The following is a 21,457-nucleotide window of genomic DNA, read 5'->3' on the forward strand; positions in this document are numbered from 1 at the left end:
TAAGCAAACAAATATTAATAATACAAAATATTTGAACACAACAAGTTCAAATCTAATAACATATGTAAAATCTTGTGCAAAACGTGAGCAAACACACCCTATTCCCAAGCATAAAGGAAATATTAACCAAAAACAATCAAGCATTAGACTATTAAGGCAGTTTCAGCACACATCAAAGAATCATAAACCCAAGGCAATTAAGTTAGAAACCGATATTCAAGAAAGAAATTTAAAATCCCATGTTTGCAAATTAAAATATCCACTTCTAAGTAACTCAATGATGAAAGAAATCATAACAAAGATTGGAAAATACTTATTTCTGAACAGTAATGAAAATACTACATTACTATTCATCAATAAAAAAGGAATGAACTACTGACACATGTTACAGCATGGACGAATCTCAAAAGTGAAAGAAGCCAGACACAAAAAACTACGTATGCTTCCAATTCTACGAAATGCCCAGAAAAGGCAAATCTATAGAGACAGAAAGTAGATTAGTGGTTGCCTAGGGTTGGGATAGGAATGGAAAATGACTGCAAATGGGTAGGAGGTTTCTGTTGGGGTGATGGGAATTTTCTAAAATTAGATTGTAGTGATGGTTGCAACTCTGTAAATATACTAAAAATCACTGAATTTTACTTAAGAAGGGTAAATTTTATGGTATGTAAATTTCATCTCAGTAAAGTTTTGAAATGCAGTTAAACAATACTTGGAGTTAAATTTACAGCCTTAACAGATTACATTTAGGCAAGAAGAAAGATCCCCCATTGATGAGCTAATATTCAAACAATAATTTTTTTAAAAAAGCAGAAAAAAGAAAATAGGAGGAAAGTAATAGTAAAGAACAGATTAATGACATAGAAACAAAGATATGAGATAAGAGAAACAAAGGCAAAAGTTAGTTCTTTGAAAAAGAAAAATATGACAAGTCTCTAGCAAGAAATTAAAATGTAAAAGAGGGCTTCCCTGGTGGCGCAGTGGTTGAGAATCTGCCTGCCAATGCAGGGGACACGGGTTCGAGCCCTGGTCTGGGAAGATCCCACATGCCGCGGAGCAACTAAGCCCGTGAGCCACAATTACTGAGCCTGCGCGTCTGGAGCCTGTGCTCCGTAACAAGAGAGGCCGCGATAGTGAGAGGCCCGCGCACCGCGATGAAGAGTGGCCCCCGCTTGCCACAACTAGAGAAAGCCCTCGCGCAGAAACGAAGACCCAACACAGCCATAAATAAATAAATTAATTAATTAAAAAAAAATGTAAAAGAATAGTGAACAAGTTCATGCCAATAAGTTTATTACTTAGATAAAATGAATAATTTCTTAGAAACATGTGACTGAAACTGTCTCAAGAAGAAACAGAAAAGCTAAACAGATCTTTGAACCTATAGTTTTTAAAAAAAAAAAAAAATTACAGGTCAATTCCACTCAGGAACACAGATGCAACAATTCTAAATTAAATATTAGATATAAAATCAATGTATTAAAAAACTATATCATAACCAAAATGGTTCTGATACAAGATATCAAGGATGCTTCAGCATTAAAACATATATCAATGTAATTCAATATATTAACATGTTAAAAGAGAAAAACCAAATGATCATCACAAGAGATAAAGAAAAGGCATTTGAAAAAAAGAAAAGGCATTTGATAAATCTAATACCCATTCATGATAGAAACTCTAGCAAATAAGACTGTAAGGGAACGTTTATAACCCTCATGGACCTACAGTCTTGTCATACAGAGTGAAGTAAGTCAGAAACAGAAAAAAAAAATATACCGTATGCTAACACATATATATGGAATCTAAAAAATAAAATAAAATGGTTCTGAAGAACCTAGGGGCAGGACAGGAATAAAGACGCAGACGTAGAGAATGGACTTGAGGACACGGGGAAGGGGAAGGGTAAGTTGGGACGAAGTGAGAGAGTAGCACTGACATACATACACTACCAAATGTAAAACAGATAGCTAGTGGGAAGCAGCTGCATAGCACAGGGAGATCAGCTCGGTGCTTTGTGACCACCTAGAGGGGAGGGATAGGGAGGGTGCGAGGGAGATGCAAAAGACAGGGGATATGGGGATTTATGTATACATATAGCTGATTCACTTTGTTATACAGCAGAAACTAACATAACATTGTAAAGCAATTATACTCCAATAAAGATATTAGTAGAGAACAAACGTATAGATACCAAGGGGGAAGGGGGGGTGGGGTGGGATGTATTGGGAGACTGGGATTGACATATATACACTATTGATACTATGTATAAAATAGATAACTAATGAGAACCTGCTGTATAGCACAGGGAACTCTACTCAGTGCTCTGTGGTGACCTAAATGCGAAGGAAATCCAAAATAGAGGGGATATATGTATACGTATAGCTGATTCACTTTGCTGTACAGTAGAAACTAATACAATATTGTAAAGCAACTCTACTCCAAAAAAGATTAAAAAAAAAACCTACAGCAAACATTATACTTAGTGATGAAATCTTAACACTAGTCCCATTAAAATCAGGAACAAGATTAAAGATTTCCATTATCACAGAGTCTAATCAACACTGCAGTGAAGGTCCTAGGAAAGCAGTAAGGAAAAGTAACAACTGCTTTACCGACCAAAACAAAAAAGCCAAAACTGTTTTTTATTTTCTGCAGACTATATGATTAGCTAGAGTGAAAACCTGGGAAAATTTACAGGTAAATTATTAGAATTAGTAAGAATTCAATGAGGTTGATTACGTAAAAATAAACTGCACTTGTATATTCCACGCAGAAAACTAGAAAATATACTTTCTAAAAAAAATACTATTTCCTCTGAATGTACATCAAATTGAATATGTAATCACAGAAGAAAAAATAATTAATTCCAGGATCTTTAAAACGCAGTACTCTGACCATACACCTTGTGGAATACTTTCTAAGAACAGTAGGAACTGCAAAGCCACCTTGAACTGTATTCGGTAGGATCGCTGTTGGTAGTGGTACAGGTATGGTAATCACAGAACCACTGTGCGTGCTCTATGGTTCAGAGGAAAAAAAAAAAAAAGAGAAAGAGCAAGAGAGAGAAAGAGGGAGGGAAAGGGGGAAATTCTTCTTTACAGAAAGATGCCAGCTATTAAAAGTAGAAGGAGGGGCTTCCCTGGTGGCGCAAGGGTTGAGAATCTGCCTGCCAATGCAGGGGACACGGGTTCGATCCCTGGTCGGGGAAGATCACACATGCCGCAGAGCAACTAAGCCCGTGTGCCACAACTACTGAGCCTGTGCTCTAGAGCCTGTGAGCCACAACTACTGAGCCTGCATGCCGCAACTAATGAGGCCCGCACGCCTAGAGCGCGTGCTCCTCAACAAGAGAAGCCACCGCAATGAGAAGCCAGTGCACCGCAACAAAGAGTAGCCCCTGCTCACCGCAACTAGAGAAAGCCCCCGTGCAGCAACAAAGACCCAACTCAGCCAAAAATAAATAAATAAAATAAATAAATTTATTAAAAAAAAAAAAAAGTAGAAGGAATGATAGAACTAAAAAGTTATTACTTTGCAGGCTTCCCTGGTGGCGCAGTGGTTAAGAATCCACCTGCCAATGCAGGGGACATGGGTTCGAGCCCTAGTCCGGGAAGATCCCATATGCCGCAGAGCAACTAAGCCCATGCGCCACAACTACTGAGCCTGCGCTCTATAGCCCGTGAGCCACAACTACTGAAGCCCGTGTGCCACAACTACTGAAGCCTGTGCCCCTAAAGCGCGTGCTCCTCAACAAGAGAAGCCACCGCAATGAGAAGCCCGTGCACCACAACAAAGAGTAGCCCCCGCTCACCGCAACTAGAGAAAGCCCCCGTGCGGCAACGAAGACCCAATTCAGCCAAAAATAAATTAAAAAAAAATAAAAGTCATTACTTTGCAACCAACGTGATAATTGATTCCAGCAAGGATCATCAATGGTGGCTAAAATCATTGGGTAAAAGGTAGCTGGGGAATAGGACAGTCACACAGTCTCAAAGTATCACCCCACACATTACTTAATGACTAAGGAAGAAAGGTAACTTTACAATGGAGAGATCTGACACATACCAATCTCACCATGTGCTCAAACTTAGGACCAACAATAATTGGACAAACTGACATTATGAAGCATGGTAACTGCACCTCTGTAGTATTCCCACTAAGCGTTTGACATAAATCTAACCATGCCGAAGCAACCAGAAATCCACTGTGGGATATTCCATCAGATTATTGGACTGAACAGTAGATTACGGAGAATAACAATGCTGTCCCCCCACCTCCTCTCCAGCCACTCATCTTTTAGCCATTTTGAGGTATAAAACAGGAAGTTGAGCTGAACTGATTATACCTGTACACTTAGGTGTTAGAAGTTCAGGGGGAGGAAAGGCATTAGGCATACATAACGGCAAGCAGAGTACATTATTAGGAAGCTGAGGCACAGATGGACTTTCCATGCAGGCATGGCACGGAGCAGGGAGGAGCAAGGGTTGGGGGTTTACCCACTTACTTCCCGGATGGCCCCGTCACAAACCCGAATGACATTCAGGAACGTGGGCATGACCTGGGGCAGGAACTGCACACACTTGAGCCCCAGGGACTTGAAGATGAAGGTGATGGCCTGGACGACCATGGTGTGATGGTGAGAGAGGGACTGGTCTCGGAAGATGCGCATCAGGGCCACCATGGACACGGCTGGGTAGAACTCGTCCAGAGGCAGGTTGCCCATGTTGACCAGCATCTCACTGGTGCTATAGTCAGCTAGGACCAAACAAAGGTGAGGATCATGAGCTATACATGACTCTGACTTTGGACAAAGCACAACCTCCTGACGGTCACTAGCATTCATATCTCTCTCCCTGCTATACTCTAACACCATTGGGAATACCAGGTATATTAGGAGCCAGTGAATAGGCTCTCACCATGAAGGACAAACAGTTTTTGGCTTGTCTATTATCTAAACTACAAAAGTCTAACACAGTACATGACGGCTTTTCTTTAAATTGCTACGTTTAATTTAGCTTCTTACCATGCCAGTTCACAACTTCAGTAGCTGAAACCATCAATAAAAAGTTACTCCGCCAAATGAAAGTAAAGGGGATTAAATTAGGCAAACATCTGTTCAGCAGCTGCTTGGTCCCCGTAGGGAATTCAGAGAAGTTAACAACAAATACTACCTGACCTGAACAACAAGGATCTCAAGGACTGGGGGTGGAGGAGGGTATGGAGGGTGGGGGAGGGGCGGGGGAGGGTATGGAGGGTGGGGGAGGGTATGGGGGTGGGTGGGGGTTTAACAGCACAATAAGGACTCTAAGAACCAGAACATCCAAGAGACTGGATGACTGCCACTTCTGAGGACGGAGTAAACTCTGGAGGATGTGGCTCAGGCTCTGCTCAACAGCTGTGGGTCTGACAGGATTAACACTGCAGGCGCACTTCTCTCATATACAGAAGAACAAACTGGAAGCAGTATGATCCCATCCACAGAGTTCAGAAACGAATTATTTTATTTGGGGAAAATAACATTTTGCTCAACTAGATGGGAGAACCACTGCTGAACTTACACACTTTCAGAAATATGCCTGCCCTGATGGACACTGGGTTAAGTCTAGAAAACTCGCCTGCATCCCCACGCCCTACCCAATCTCTTAGGCTACTTATCTAAAGATAAAGGAACTCTAGGCTAGACCACTTGATGGAAGAAAGAGCCCTGGATCCTGATTGCTACTAGTTTTTCCACGCCCTCTGAGCCTTAGCATCAGATTTCCCTATCAATTAAAACAGGGAGAATAAATTTTACCCTCTTCCTCCTTGGGTGCCATGGGAATAGAAAACATCAAAGATGCACTAACAAAGAATGACAGATGAATGAGTGTGACGGGGTGATAATTCACGTCTCTCTCATCAGCACCAAAGAGTGACTACAGACATAGCCTGTTGACCTTTAACAAAGAACCTGGACAAACGGGAAGACTGGACACACTGGGAAGCAGTGCCCCTGCTGTGACTCAAGAGGAAACTACTGACGTTCCATTCAAAAGTCACAAGGTGAGTCAATATGCGATAATTTCACAGTTATCCAACCCAAGGCTCTTTCTAAACACAGCCAGTGAGGGCTTTGTGAGGCAAGAACTTGGCAAGCCACTCACGGTTCTCCTCAACTTACAGGAATCCTGACTTGACTTGGATTCTGACAGGCTGACAGCAGAAGCATCCCGGGACTGGTCGATCATGCCAATGTTCACTTTGTGCTTGTAGGGATCCAAGGCCCCCAAAAGCCCTAACACACGGATAGCCTGCGTGGGAGAGGGGAGGGGAAAAGAAGACACTCATCACAGCCCCTGACTACCACAGCTCTCATGGATACTCGTGTTCCATGATGCCCAATTCACAACCCACGACCAGCTACAGGGACAAAACGGAGAGGAACAGGAAGTCCCATCAGTACTGTCAGAGCATGTGAATGCCGCAAACGTCTCTCCATTCTCCCAGCAAAGTCTTTAAACACCAAGTTTGCTGTGTTTCCTACCTCTCGCCGTGTACCCTGGTTCTGCTCAGTCTTCAGGAAATTCAGCAGCACCTCAAGCAATGTGGGGTACTTCCTGTAGGGCTCCACCACGTAGCCAGTGCTGGCCACCAACTGTCCCAGGGTCCACAGAGCCACCTGGACAGGCAAAAGATCACACGGTTTGTAGCACCAGTAAGAGAGAAAAGAAAGCATACTCCGTACTCTTCATTAAATGGTTATAACAAAGTGTTAGAGGCTATTACAAGAAAAGAATGCCCAGTAAAGGCACTAACCATAAACCAAAATCCTGAGAGCTGGGACATAAAAACAAGGCTACAAACCAACACAACAATCGCTGGATCAAAGGTAAAGAACAGTCCCGCCTTTCTCAGAAAGTATATAGTTCTTCTATACCCTGGGTGATTGACAGGAGAAACCGCACTCAAAAGGAAATTAAGGTTGTTCTTACTTTCAGTCTAGTCACCTAATGACCTCGATGACCAAAGCGAAGCCAGGGCCGGGGGAGGGTGAGCTGAAGCTCCGCTTCCCTCCACAACCAGAGGCCAAGACTTTCTGTTTCCCTTTAGGGGCCGGGGCTCTGAGAGATGACCTGCATTTTTTTTTTTTTTTCTGTCTAGAGGAAATGGCACTGGTCAGCCCTGATACTGACAGTGACTCTGGGTCAGGATGACAGCTAATTCTAGCTCCAAGTCTTTCTTCTTTTTACGCAGTCAACAAATATTTCTGAGTACCTACTCGTGCTGGGCATTACTGGCTGGGCACACTAAGGTGACTGAGAGAGACGAGGTCCCTGGCCTCATGGGGCCTATCCTGCTCAAACACGAAGTAGTGGTACTCACCTGTCTTTTGGCCAACAGAGAGGAGTCCTGGAGCATGTCCATGATGATAATAAAAAGTTCATCAACCCATTTCCTCATTTCTAGGCCACTAACCTACAAAATGAAAAAGGAAGTGGTAGATAGCATTAGAAATTATGACATTAAGAAGTATTTTGACTTCATTAGAGGTGACATAATTCTTCCCATCCTATGGGAAAAGCAGTTGTCCCCTTACCTGAGCCAACTCTCCTATTGTAGCCAAGACATTATTGATCACACCTGGGTTTGGATCAGGGTCTGGATCTTTCAGTTTCAAAATTAAAGCCTATGGAAAGAACGTATGAGAAAACGAATGCTGGTTAGAGTCTACTAGAAAACTTTTCTTCACATAAGTAAAATTCACCCAAGAGACCATCTCAGTCATAGATAAATTACTTCTAAGGCTTTATGAATCCAGGATTCCTCTGGAACGTGGATTCTTAAGCCTTTCTCCACACTGCACACAAGTCTGACGTATGAGGGAGCAGGGAAGTGCCATGATCTACAAACATTTCCCATGCCTTCTCTAAACTGTATCTGTGTGATCATGTACCCAGATTCACATAAGTTGTGAAAGACTTCACATAAGTCTAACACAGACTTGAAGGTTGACTCAGATTTTAAAGCTCACTTTTTCTTCATTTTGGGGGAGCTACTTTATGCCACTATCTTACTCCTCCTCTCCAAGCACAATGGATGAGGTGCTTGAAACATCATATCTTATCTCTTAGAAGGAGAGCCCTTTCCTGCAACTGGTGAGATTCTTGGTATTCTTGAACTGAGGGTGCTTGATGTGGCCCTTGTCTGCGAGCCTGGGACCAAAGAAATTATCTACTTTGTTCAGTGTACCAGTGAGCACCGAAACACTCCCATCATCCCAAGACATCCTGGAGAGAAAGTACCAGTCTCTGTCTGTTGCAAGTTACCTTCAGAATAGGCTCCATGTAGGGGCGGATGAGTCGGGGGGCATTGGAGACCAGGTGCCCCAGCATGCGGGCACTCTGTTCCTTGATTCTTCCAATGCCGCTGTGCTCCAGCTCTGTCAAAATCTGTAGGGAAGAAAGGCTTACTATGGCAGAGGAAATTCGAGAGGGACTGTGTGTTTGAAGCGAGAATGAGGCGCAGAACTAGAGGAAGGAACCAGAACTCCACTGCGGATCAAGCAGCTGCTAGATACTCCACAAGCAAGGCCATCTCTGCAGGTCACAGAACAGTCCTGGATACAGCAGTGACCAGAGGAAAAACTGTTTGAAACCGGCCCTTTCTCCTTCTGTCACAGTACTCCAAGGTCTCTCAGCCCTCTGCAAAGCATAGCTTTTAACGGTGTAGACAGTCATAGAAGACGGAGAAAACCAACAGGGCTCGCTGTGAGCAGGGTTTTGCAAAAATAAAGAATGAAGGGGGGTGCTTCCCTGGTGGTGCAGTGGTTAAGAATCCGCCGGCCAATGCAGGGGACACGGGTTCGAGCCCTGGTCTGGGAAGATCCCACATGCCGCGGAGCAACTAAGCCCGTGAGCCACAACTACTGAGCCTGCATGCCACAACTACTGAAGCCCACGTGTCTAGAGCCAGTGCTCTGCAGCAAGAGAAGCCACCGCAATGAGAAGCCCGCGAACCGCAACGAAGAGTAGCCCCCGCTCGCTGCAACTAGAGAAAGCCTGCGTGCAGCAATGAAGACCCAACTCAGCCAAAAAATAAAATAAATTATTAATTGAAAAAAAAAAAGAATGAAGGAAGGGCTCTCTGCAAGAAAAATATCTGTACAGACAGCAAATCACTCAGAGTGCCTATAAATAATGACAATGGAATCAAAGACTAGTCAGAACAGCTGTGATGTGGAAAGAAATATTGATAACTCAGTTGTGGTTTCGGGCACCTCTAGATAAACCCAAACAGTTAGGGATCACATCAATAGAATCCCCTTGGACTTTAATGAACAGAGACAACATGTGCGATCCAACCGACACACTGAAAACACCAGCAAATCAGCACGTTATGCTCCTGGTGACACAGACATAAACAACTTAATATAGACAGACTTCTGGAGAGCTGAAGTTGCCAGAAGGAAATCTCTGCACAGTGGGAAAAGTGAGAAACAAAGCTCGTGTTAACTCAGCTACCCAAAGGAGTCGTCTCCAATTTAATGTTATGTTTTGTCTCACATTATTGATTTAATAATCCTGATTTCCTGGACCCCCTTGGCAGTCTGTCTTCACCTGGTCACAGCATACAGCAGTGAGAGGGGATGGAGAGGGATACTAAGAACAGAAGCATAACTGCAAGAGATGGCTGTCTGCGGGGAAATGGGTACCAGTGAGGAGAGCACAACTCTCCGGGACAGTGCAGGGCCAGATCAAACAGCCCCCAATTTACTCCAGAGCCAAAGAGCGCCGCTGCACCCTAATAACAATACCCAATGCCCACCTTCATGAGCAAGACACCAAGAAAAGGCCAAAGCACATTTAGGCAAGGTCCCTTACCAAGGCATGAAAATGTACAATTCAACTTGGGGAAATCTGTATCAAAGTTTAAAAACAAGAAAAATTATTAAAAATTTTTTCCCAAGCTGTACTTGTTTTATTCATTCCTTTTGCTAATGAAGTGTTTGTAGATTTGCTGCCTTCTGTTAAAACAGAAAAGATAAAATAAAATAAAACTCTGGAGTTTCAAGGGCTAAGTTCAGTACATAGTAAATTCATTTAATGATGCTTCACATTTTCCAGTATCAGAAAAATGGATAGCCTGATAGCTTACTATAAGCTTCTTGAGGACACAGCCCATGCCTGCCTTGTTCACTGGCATGCTTCCAGAACCCAGCAGTATTTGGAACACAGAAGGTGCTCAAAACATCTGTTGTCTGAATGAACGTACTGATATTCTCATTAGGAGATATTTCTCTATCAAGCTTATTTAGCATGGTTTGAGCAGGCAGGCTCAACAATGATTTCTTTTCCTTCCCCAAACTTTAGCTATTTCAAAAAGACTTAAAAGGATAGGCACTCCTAACACGGGCCAGCAGTTAAGGAATGAACCATTAGGCTAAAAACACAAGTGCCAACATAAGTATAATCTTTTAATTTGTTCACTGATGATATAACTCACAGTCACTTTAATTATGATAGACTGTGAATAAATGACATTTCTTTAGGGTAGAAGTTATATTAATAATTTTCTAGGTTTAAGTTCTTTATATGTTATGAAAAGTCTTTATTTCAAAAGAAACCACGGGGAGGATCACGAAGCAGAGGGTGTGGTGGGGACAGGATGGGGTCGGGGGACAGTAGACGACCGGGTGAGCCACACTGAGACCCAGAAGAGGTGGGTGGAAATAACTCGAGGCGGGAAGGACTGGACTCTGTGCATCGTTCACAAGGCAGCCAGAGAACTTACTCGGCCGGGTGAAGACAAGAACCAGAAGACAGGCTTCAGCAGGAAATGGAAATCCTACCAGCTCTAGCAGCAATGCCAACCCGCATCTACCCGAGGCTCTAGTCCAAGCAGCTTAGCTTGGCATCTCACATTATTTAGGAACGACAGCCAGGGACCACAGACCAGGGGCAAGGATGACGAGAAACAGCGCTGGAACCATCCCCGTATTCGGTCTCTGTGCTTGGCCTGGCATCAGCAGAAGCAGGGGCGGAAGGACTGAGAGGTGCTGCGCAGACTGACACCATCTGCGGCAGAGGCAGTGAAGAGGGGCAAGAAACGGACTCGCTGGTGACTTCCCAGGAAAAAGGAAGAGCCATGTGAGAGGTTAGCTTGCGAGTCACGCTGACAAGAGGCTTATGAGGTGATAAGCACTAGAACCGCAATTACCAAGCCGGGAAAACACGTGGGCTCTTGGAGCCAAATGTGGCTTCTACCAGGCATCTCACTCTTTCTCTCCCTTCCTCCTCCTCAACTCTCGTTCCCCAAAGAGCACTCATGAGGAACGTGTCTTTCCCGCTACCGCGCGGTGTGACCGTCACATCCTCACCTGGATGAGCATCTTGCGCAGGAAGGGCATGACGAAGGCTGGGTTCATGCTGCTGAGCCGGCCCACGGTGCAGATGGCCAGCTCCCGGATCTCAAACACCTGGTCATTCAGGGCCACAAACAGGGCCTGCAGGTTCTCTGCCTGGGCCAGGTGTGCGTCAAAGCGCTCATCCAGGGATGCCAAGACACAGTAGCGGATGTCGGGATCTGCAAGAGCAATGGAGCCTTTCAGTGCCTCTCCACTCCTCTCCTCCCTCCAGTCCTTTCCCAGTTTCTGCTTCCACTGCCATCAGCCTAGGGGGAGGATTCCAGATACCCTTCTCTCACCAAACCTGTCACTTTTTTCTCTACTCACAGGAGCAAAGATAATAGAATTTGTTAAAATAATTAATTAATTAATTAATTAATTTTTGGCTGCGTTGGGTCTTCGTTGCTGCGCGTGGGCTTTCTCCAGTTTTGGTGAGCGGGGGCTGCTCTTCGTTGCAGTGCGTGGGCTTCTCACTGCAGTGGCTTCTCTTGTTGCAAAGCATAGGCTCTAGGTTCCTGGGCCTCAGTAGTTGTGGCACACGGGCTCAGCAGCTGTGGCTCGCGGGCTCTAGAGAGCAGGCTCAGCAGCTGTGGCGCACGGGCCCAGCTGCTCCACAGCATGTGGGATCCTCCCGGACCAGAGATCGAACCCATGCCCCCTGCATTGGCAGGCGGATTCTTAACCACTGCGCCACCGGGGAAGTCCAAGATAATAGAATTTAAGGCCGATTATCTTACAGCAGTAGGCTGGCGTAGCCAAGCCTAAGGCTTTGCCAGAGAAAATGCTGGACATCAGCTTGTTGAGGCCATGAAAGGAAACCGGCTACTTCCAACTGCCCCAGGCACCTACACTTCCCTAGACTGCCTCTGTCTCAAACTTTACCAGGATCTGTTATCCCAACCACGAGCAGTTTGCTGAGCACATCTGCCACCACTTGCACTGCGGTCTGGCTAACCACGTGAGCGTGGCCACTGATGAGGTGGACGGAGGGCGTGAGCAGGCGGGAGCAGGTGCGGGCGGCTTCCATGCGGATCTCCTTGTGCTCGCTGTTCAGGAAGTGATCCGCACAGTGGCGGACAAACTGGGTCAGAGAGTGGCCTGGATACAAAGGCAGAGAGAAGACAGAATAAACACTGCTGCTTTGGACAACAGGTCTGCAACTCGCTAGCTGCATTTTCCATTCCATGGCTACTAATTTAATTTTCAACAAGATACTGAGCAGCAAGATATTGACCCCAAGCTCTTCTCTTAAAAAAGTAACAAATGATCTTCCAATGAGCAGAAAGGCAGAAGGGAGCTGGAAAAGGAGCTGGGAGACATAAAAAAGGCATTTCCTCCCTGCCTCCATCCCAATCCTTTATTTCCTTCAAAAAGTGAATTATTTTGTTTTATTCGGACCCAGCCCTTTATATTCTCAGAGAGTAAAACAATTTTTGATCAAATCTACCTCGTCTATTTTATTTTATTTTATTTTATTTTATTTTATTTTTTTACCTTGTCTATTTTAGTTCCCAGATTTAAATACCAAAAAGAGAGTTTGATATAGGCTGGGTTTAAATATAGCTACTTTCTACTCCTTAGAAATAGATTGGGAGGAGATATGGGGATATATGTATATGTATAGCTGATTCACTTTGTTATACAGCAGAAACTAACACACCATTGTAAAGCAATTATACTCCAATAAAGATGTTAAAAAAAAAAAAAAGAAAAGAAATAGATTATCCTGGGTGTTAATCAGTGTAAATGGAGGAACTGCAACAGGGAAACTACCGATGCTGTAAGTATTCAGACAGCATGTCTACGCTTTTTGTACTTGTTTGTTTCCCTGTAGCCTTAACCAATACCACCTACACAATCTTAAATTTCAAAAGTGTCCATTTTTCTCTCCTGAAACGTATCTCCCTAAGGCATTAATGTGGGTTTATCTGTAGCTTAGAATTCCAAACTGAACTACACAGTACAGCAGTCTTGGAAATCACACTGCCATTGTAATGAAAATACCCCCAAGCCCTGCTTATACATTTTAAAGAATTCAATACCATCTCAGCCAAAGGGAGGTGACAAGGTGAGGGGGATCCATCTCTGCAGCATTAGTTCCTTGGATCAATGCACACTTCTCCTCAACACCATCTGCCCCCACCCCCTTTTCCTTTGTCTTTGTATGGGACAAAGAAACAAACGGTAGGAATTAACAATATACGGAAAGACTATAAAAGGACGAGCTGCTGTAGAATCAGCTACCCTGTCTCCAGGACCCCTAGCAAGATCCAGGAATTCTAGGCACCCTCATTCTTTTCTCGAGGTTCCCAGTATCACTGACTATCTTGGCAAGAGCCACTGCAATTTCTTGGTTTTTTTAAAAGAATTTTTAAATTTAATTTAATTTTTTTTTTATACAGCAGGTTCTTATTAGTCATCTATTTTATACACATCAGTGTGTACATGTCAATCCCAATCTCCCAGTTCATCCCACCACCCCCGCCCCGCCACTTTCCCCCCTTGGTGTCCATACGTTTGTTCTCTACATCTGTGTCTCTATTTCTGCCCTGCAAACCGGTTCATCTGTACCATCTCAATTTCTTACCTTCAAATTCAAAACTGCCAAGAGTTCGGAGGGCAAGGGTAATGCTGCCCACATCGCTGGCCTCAGGGAGGGTCGTGAGGCCAGGGGAAGCCAGCTGATGGGCCAGGCCCTTGGGCATGCCTGGGTGCCGGAGGGGTTTGTGCATAAGGACCAGGGACAGCATCTTCAGGAGTCCATCTTGGATGTCCTTTTTCAGCTGTGGAATCTGACGGCTCAGGTCGTAGAGCACAGCTGTGAGGGCAGGGCTGAGGGAGAGGAAACCAGTCACATAAGGGGCTGGATATATGATATTTGGTCTGTTCTTGGGAAGAAACAGCCCTTCTTGTCCAGCAAGGGGATCGGGCCCCATCTCTGCTAAGTCTTTAAAGCAGAAAGGATACAATGAAATAGAATATATATCTTAAACTCTCTTGGCCTGATCCCATATTTCAAAACAATCTATGATTTTCTGGGTTTTGCCTTGAGAGAACTTGTTTACTGTAATTCAGTCACTATGGAAAACCAAGTCTCAATAAACAATCTGGGAAGCAGATTGAGAGCATGGTCCTTGTTTTATAGATGAAGAGAACAAAAGTGTAGGGAGCTTAAGCAATTTGCCCATCATAATATAAATGATAGCTGCAAACATTAACGGAGCACTTTTTTTTTTTTTTTTGGCCACGCCACATGGCTTGTGGGATCTTAGTTCCCCAACCAGGGATTGAATCAAACCCGGGTCCGGGCAGTGAGAGCGCTGAGCCCTAACTACCGAACCGCCAAGAAATTCCCAGCGGTGCATTTTTTATACACACTGCACTGTACTAAGAGTGGCTATTTCGTGAACTCTTTCACTTAATCCCCACGACAAACCTAGACCATAGGAACTGCTACTGTACCCACTTTTCAGACTAGAAAGCTGAGGCTCAGAGAAGTTAAATAATTTATTTACGATCACCCAGCTAGATAGTGATGAAACCTGGATTTGAAACTAGCCTATGCGTTTAGTGTGAGCTATTCTACCTATCCAATTTAACATGTAAATAGCCATGCCTTGCTCTTTCAACACAGACCCAGGACTGTGGCTCAAGCCTCATACTACCCGAGCCGGGGACAGCTCAGGTTCCCGACACCCACCTCAGTCCCACCGCCAGCATGGGCTCCAGCAGCTCCTTGATGTCCTGCTGGATGCCCGGCCCCATCGCTCGGGCCAGCATGCTGATGCAGGTGAACACCGTGGCGTCCACCTGCACTGCCTTCTGTCTCCTGCAGAGGACCAAACAGGGGCGAGTGTAGACATGACGCCATTTTGTGATACCCTACCTCAAAATTACCTTGGGGCAAGGAGGGCAGGTTACCCAGGCGGGGCCACCCCATGTGGGTGTGCAGGTTACCTACTGCACAGTCTAGGGGCCCATCACACTGTAGTCACTGCAGACTTGTATATTTAAAACAAATGACCAGCAGATGGCAGTAAAGTCTCTTGAGGAAGGGGCCCCACTTCAGAATTCACACAAAAGGCACCACGTGGGTTAGGGTGGTGCTGGCCAAGGTCCCTATTTAGGAAGCAAACTGAACAACGTGCACATCAGGGACCACGAGTGCAGGGCACAGCCATCATATGAGAAGAAATTCTTCTCCCTATGAGGAGAATGCTGGGCTTGAAACGGGCGAGGTTTATTAATTCACCAGCGCAATCCTCGCTACTAACACAGGGAACTATGAAGACACAATTCTAATTAACACTGACCCCCTAAGACTTAGAGAAGATACCCTAGCCTCGCCACCTTGCAGGGTGCTGAAGGTCTTTCTCATATTTTATTCACTGGGACGTTTCAAGAGGTAGGATAATGTATCCAACTTCAATGATAAAGAAAAAGGTGACCGTTAGGTCCCCTCAGTTCCAGTCTAGGAACCCTCGCTTTAGTTGTTATCAAAGTCAGACCTTTGAAAGCCAGAGAAAAGAACAAAACTAGGAGATTCCCAGTAAATAATATTGAGAACAGCACTGGTATCTAACATGTTCACAGGTATTCAACCTCCCCAAATATTTACATCCATGTCACTTCATTTGGGAAAGGCTGGAACTCCACTGAGGAAGGGCTATTCATTATATGATCTGCTGGTTAATGACGCAGAGAACAGGCTTCAGCTCCATGGAAACTGGGATGGAGCATCCTCCCTCTCCAACCAAAGGGGGTGGAAGGTGAAATCATAATGGAGATGCTTACTTATGGGCAAAGTCCTTAGGAGGCAGGGCTGCTCGGATGATGTCCAGCACACGAGGTAAATAGACCTTAAACTCAGACCTCACAGCCACAGAAAGTAGCCCCAGGGCTTGGAAGGCTGCTGTCCGTTCCTTCTCCTTCTTGACACAGCTTAGGACATGGTTCATGGTATCTTGGAGGTACTGGGTATCTGAGCACAGAAACGACAAAGTGTATATGGCTCAAGGTGAGGGGTGGTCTACATATGAAAGGTCAAAGTTCCTATAAAACACTTAAATTTAAGAATAAATTAAGAAAGCCTGTTGGAAAGATATTAAGAAGAATTTAGAGGATGCACTAACCAAACTCTGTGCTTGATAATCACTCCTCTGATACAGCTTTTAGAAATATTAGAAATATAAGCTGTTTTTCCTTTAATTAAAAAAAAAACAAAACTTAAAAGTGTCTCCAAAACAATATTGCATTAATTATCCCCATCAGCATTATATTTTGAGGGAAAGATTACATGCTTTTGTTTAAGAAATATATGTTAAACCTTGGTTAAAAACAAAGAGAGGATCATCTAAGCTATTTTATATTATCTGGAAATTTAAAGTAATATTGAAAACTGTTTGCAATAAACAGGCTATTCCATTCAGCTTAGGCCTAGAAATCACTTTGCTATCACCTAAAGACTTCTGTTACAGTTATATTTAATAGAACAAGATTTAGTCCGTAATTTGGAAAGCCACATATGTGTTTTCATTAAGTTTACATAAGCCAGTGTGCATGGGTAGGCGATTCTTGGGCAGTTTAAGCTAAAGTGCTACGACTCCTCAGAAGGCTGGTATTTCCTGCCTCTTGCCCCTCTTCCATTTCTTCTCTTCCATCTTTCTGGCCTCAAGTCTGTGCACCAGCAGCACATACAAGCAAGACCACGCATCCAGTGGAAAGTGAGGGGTGTTCAAGGCCACCAGGACCACATTTAGGAGACGGTGAACTAGACTCCCAAACAGCACACATACATCACTGCATTTATGCTATCGAGAAATGTCTTCTCTCACAGCTCACGGTCAAATGCCGCTGAAGCATGCTGGAGCTTGAAAACAGTCAAGAGACCAGGGTGATACAACTCTCAAATCAGAGTGCACCAACGAGAAAAATGGGACCTTTGCAGAGCAGGACAGCGTTTCGGCAGGAAATGAGCTTAAATCAAGAAGGTAATTTCCTTTTCCAGACTTAGCACCCCAAGAGATTAGGAATCTGACATTGCTAGAGATTCCAGCTCAATCCTAGGGGAAGTATTTTTGATATTCCCAAAGCTTGCATCATCAGGAAGTGCAAGCAATGACTTCCAAACTGCAAGCTTTAAAAAAGTGGCGCATTCCCAATGAGACTGTACTTATGGAGGCTGCCCAGGCTGAATTTCCAGAACGTATTTTAGTATATTATTTAATAAAACAACAAAAACTCACATCAAAAGAACAAACCTAGGGGCCCCTCTGAGCCTTTGTATCCTGCTGCTAGGCCGTCTTTTGAACTTACTAAGGTAACTGCTTCTACAACATGCCAGACTTTGATCAAATTTGGCCTAGTTATTATTCTCTTTTGAGCCACAGACTTTCAAACCAAGATCATTTAAAGCTCTACTGAATAGGGGCATGTCTGTTCATTAAAAAAGAGAAAAGCTGCTGGGTACCAGGTGAGAAGATGGAAAACTGACAAAATATGGGTGATTCTCATTATATCCCTTCTCTCTGGTTCAGCGATTTTATGTGGCTAATTGTCTCATCCTCGCTCAACACGTCCTATTCTCACACCCAGCACATTTAACACCTCACCGGCTGTATTTCTCCGCTTTCATCTGAGCTGGGTGGTGTGAAATGAGTCTGTGCTAGGGAACGGCATCCGCTGAGGGTCAGGCTGCCCTTTCATTTCCCATCCTGCCTCTCACTGGGTCCTGAACGCTTATTAAGCATGCACCATAGTGAAGAGGAAAGAGATGTAGGGCCGGGCTCTCTACACTCAGCTAGGAGGGAGGTGAGACAAGGACACTAAGTATGAACAGGCAACTGGAGTATTATTATAATTTTTACCTTTAGCTTGTTTCTCAAATGGCTTCGAAATAGCTAGGGGAAGCAGCAACAATAATGGTTTCTAGCTCTTGGCGCTTACTCTGTCAGGCACTTAGAGAGGTGCTAGACATTAAAGCAGCTCACCTCGTGAGGCAAGGACTGTCATTCTAATTTGACAAGTCAGGAAGTGGAGGCCCAGGAAGGTCAAATAACCTGCCCCAAACCTCACAGTTAAGAACAGAGGCAAGATTCACCCCAGGTCTGATGACGCCAAAGCCTTTCCACAGCTGGGGGTTGTAACGCAAGAGGAAAAGCACGTTTCTAGCTAGTGACCCAGCAAGGCCTCAGGGAGAAGCCAGTGTCTGAGCTGGGCCAGCTTCAGGAGCCAGGATTTCACACCGCCCAGTGGGAACAGGGCAAGAATTCAGGAATTCGGGAACCCACAGTCTATTACCCGTGAAACCAGCCTCTGAAGCGTCCAGTCCTTCCTCCCTGTGAGGGGGCGGCAGCCCGGTGCCCACCTCAGGAGCAGACACAGGCCTGTCACCGGATCCTCCCTGCCCCACAGACTGGAGGCTGCACACCACCGAAACCGATACTGCCCTTCCTGTGGTCTCTCAGAAGTCCACTCATGAATGTGTTGGCTTCCACACACGAGAACTTGCCTGGCTCTAGAAGTGCCTCTCTGCCTGCACATTCGCATTGTTCCTGCGTCTGCTGCCTCAGACATTTACAGAAAACCTGAACTGAACTAGATGCCACTGAAGCTGGAGAGAGGCAAGAGACCAGAGACTAGCCCCTCAGCAGGCACTGCTTCAAATGAGAAGCAGACATAACTTTCTGGCATCTCGTCTTCTCTGTTTAATTACCCTTGAATGGGTAATGACATGACACGTCCATGGACATCCTCACCTGTGAAGGCAGAAGGTCGGAAGGCAGCCAAGCGGGGCAACAAATTCAGGATTGTCATTTGGATCAGCGAGTTCTTGCTATTCCTGCACTTCAGCACCCACTGGCACACCTGAGACAGGAAGGACACAGGGTTGGCAAAGGAAAGGGAGGCGTGGAGCTTGGGAGAAGAGGGGGCGGACCTCCTGCCACTGACCTGATCAAATTTCTCCTCCATCAAGTCTCTGCAGCAGCGACTCTCCACCAGGGTGGACTTCGCTGGGCTGGGGGAAGCCCCGAAGCCCACGAGGCCTTGGTGAGAGCTGTACCCCAGCAGTCCCACCAAGGCGTTCGACTGCTGGGGCTGCGTGGCCTGGAAACTGGTGAAGGGGGTGATGTGACGAGGTTTCGTTCCGAAGCCCATGAGATCCTTGCAGTACTTGTCATGTACCAACTGCTGCTGTGTGATTTCTTCCATTTCTTCTCTCAGGCGCTATATACATGGGGGAAAAGTCACCTTTACTTACAAGTGGCATTTGCCTAGGCACCAGGGAGTCTGCCGACAACACGAGCCCAACCCTGAAATGCAACTCTTCCCACAGTGGGCGGCGGCCACTCTTCATCTCTAGGATTCGATTTCCCCAGAACCTTGCAGGGGGCCTGAATCTGTTCTAATTCAGGCAGAAGAGCACCACCTACTGAACAATGAAGAAGCAGCAGGGGTCTGGCCCCCAAGAACCCCCTACCCCACCCTTGGTTTGGGAAAGCTGACTTGCGGATGGCTGTGACAACAGACCTAGGATCTAGCAACGGAGCCTCCTGCGAGGGTGAGGGGCAGCCCCAAGCCAGCATCCTGCTAAGGACGTTCTGCTCTCCCTCTTCTCACCAGAAACCCAGGTAGAGACAACTCAGGCAAGTTAATTTTCTAGAGTCCTAGGAATTCCATACGAGGCATGGAGTACACTGACTGGCTGAGAACCCCCATCTCTTACCTATTCAAAGGGCTGCTTAATAACTCACTCTCCAGCTTTCCAAATTGAGAAAGATATAAACCAATTAATTTCCAAACTTCTAAACTCTTTCCACAGATATTTTCATTTTTCAGAAAATCTTATCCACTATTCTTGTCAAGGTCACCAGTACTCTTAGGCTGCTAAATCGAATGGTCTGGAGCACCTGACTTGTCTGCAGCATCTGATCCAACTTAGTGTTTCCTCCTCCTTGAAACCCTTTCTTCCCTTGGCTCCTTGGACCCTGAGCTTTGCTGGCACCCCACCCCCACCCCTGCTGCTGCTCCTTCTTGGTCTCCCTTGGTTCTTCCTCATCTCCCGACCTCAGGTTCTCAGCCCCCATCTCTCTTCCAACTATCCTAGTTCCCCGGGGGTCCTCATCCAGTCTCACGACTGGAAATAACATCTATATGCCAATGACCTCCCCAATCTGTCTCTCTTGCTCAGATCTCTCCCCAAAGCAACTCAATAACTCCGCTCAGACGCCCGACACGCATCTTAAACTTTTTTTTTTTTTCACACACACACACTGTATTTTATTTTTACAAGAGATAAATAGACTGACACCAAGCATTGTACATGGATGACCACAACAAAAGCAACAATGATTGCAATTACCAAACATGAAACACACTCATACTATGTCATAATATTGACATTCAGTCCAGTAATCCTCCACTGTAACAGCTCCTTTACTTTGCAGTGAAAATTGATTTCTATATTCTTTGCCTCTGAGTCCTTGTGGGATTTTTTTTTTTAATTCAAACAGAAAGTCACAAAAATTATACTCATCCTCATCAGTTCACTCAGTCCCATGTAATTAATTACGCATCTTAAACTTAACACGTTCAAAAGCAAACTCCTGACCTTCTACCCCAGACCTGTTGCTCCCATCTCAGTAGATGGCAACTCTACCCTTCTAGTTGCTCAGGTCCCAAACCTTGACCCTTCTTTTTCTCCTATCGACCTCCAAATCCCAAATTCAGAATTCAGCCCCTCCTTGTACCCCGACAGCTCCCACTACTGCTGAGATGCTGCAGTTCCCCCCCGACTAGACTCCTGGCCTCAGCCCTGGCCCCTCCCGTAATCCATTCCCAGCACAGTCTGTACAGGGGCGTCTGAGACCCTAGGTGACGAGCCCCCTCCCTGCCCCAGGCATTCCCCCAACCCCATCTCCCAGCTCCTCTCACTCAGCTCAGTCGCAACGGCAATCGTGCTCCCTTCATAAAGCAGCACGCTCCTGACACGGGGCCTCATGCTTCCAGGACCAGCGGTCTGGAAGAAAGCTCACCCCCAGATGTTTGTATGGCTTTTTTCTTACCTCCTTC

The 21,457-nt window shown here is 45.3% G+C and overlaps 1 protein-coding gene across 4 annotated transcripts in view; it reads right to left on the bottom strand.

Moving 5' to 3' along the window:
- The window catches only part of MTOR (mechanistic target of rapamycin kinase), a 125,420-nt gene that overhangs the window by 95,537 nt on the left and 8,426 nt on the right, over nucleotides 1–21,457 (bottom strand). For all 4 annotated transcript variants that reach the window (XM_059912940.1, XM_059912948.1, XM_059912954.1 and 1 more), the window contains exons 7-19: nucleotides 19,337–19,612; nucleotides 19,144–19,252; nucleotides 16,181–16,367; nucleotides 15,087–15,215; nucleotides 13,974–14,218; nucleotides 12,269–12,484; nucleotides 11,360–11,565; nucleotides 8,310–8,432; nucleotides 7,580–7,669; nucleotides 7,366–7,458; nucleotides 6,527–6,661; nucleotides 6,164–6,293; nucleotides 4,508–4,758 (exon numbers count right to left, since the gene is read on the bottom strand). In XM_059912940.1, the coding sequence (XP_059768923.1) occupies nucleotides 4,508–4,758; nucleotides 6,164–6,293; nucleotides 6,527–6,661; nucleotides 7,366–7,458; nucleotides 7,580–7,669; nucleotides 8,310–8,432; nucleotides 11,360–11,565; nucleotides 12,269–12,484; nucleotides 13,974–14,218; nucleotides 15,087–15,215; nucleotides 16,181–16,367; nucleotides 19,144–19,252; nucleotides 19,337–19,612 (2,190 nt within the window). The remainder of the gene's footprint in view (nucleotides 1–4,507; nucleotides 4,759–6,163; nucleotides 6,294–6,526; nucleotides 6,662–7,365; nucleotides 7,459–7,579; nucleotides 7,670–8,309; nucleotides 8,433–11,359; nucleotides 11,566–12,268; nucleotides 12,485–13,973; nucleotides 14,219–15,086; nucleotides 15,216–16,180; nucleotides 16,368–19,143; nucleotides 19,253–19,336; nucleotides 19,613–21,457) is intronic.

This window comes from Balaenoptera ricei, chromosome 1 (genome assembly GCF_028023285.1).
Source record: "Balaenoptera ricei isolate mBalRic1 chromosome 1, mBalRic1.hap2, whole genome shotgun sequence".
NCBI classification, from domain to species: Eukaryota; Metazoa; Chordata; class Mammalia; order Artiodactyla; family Balaenopteridae; genus Balaenoptera; species Balaenoptera ricei.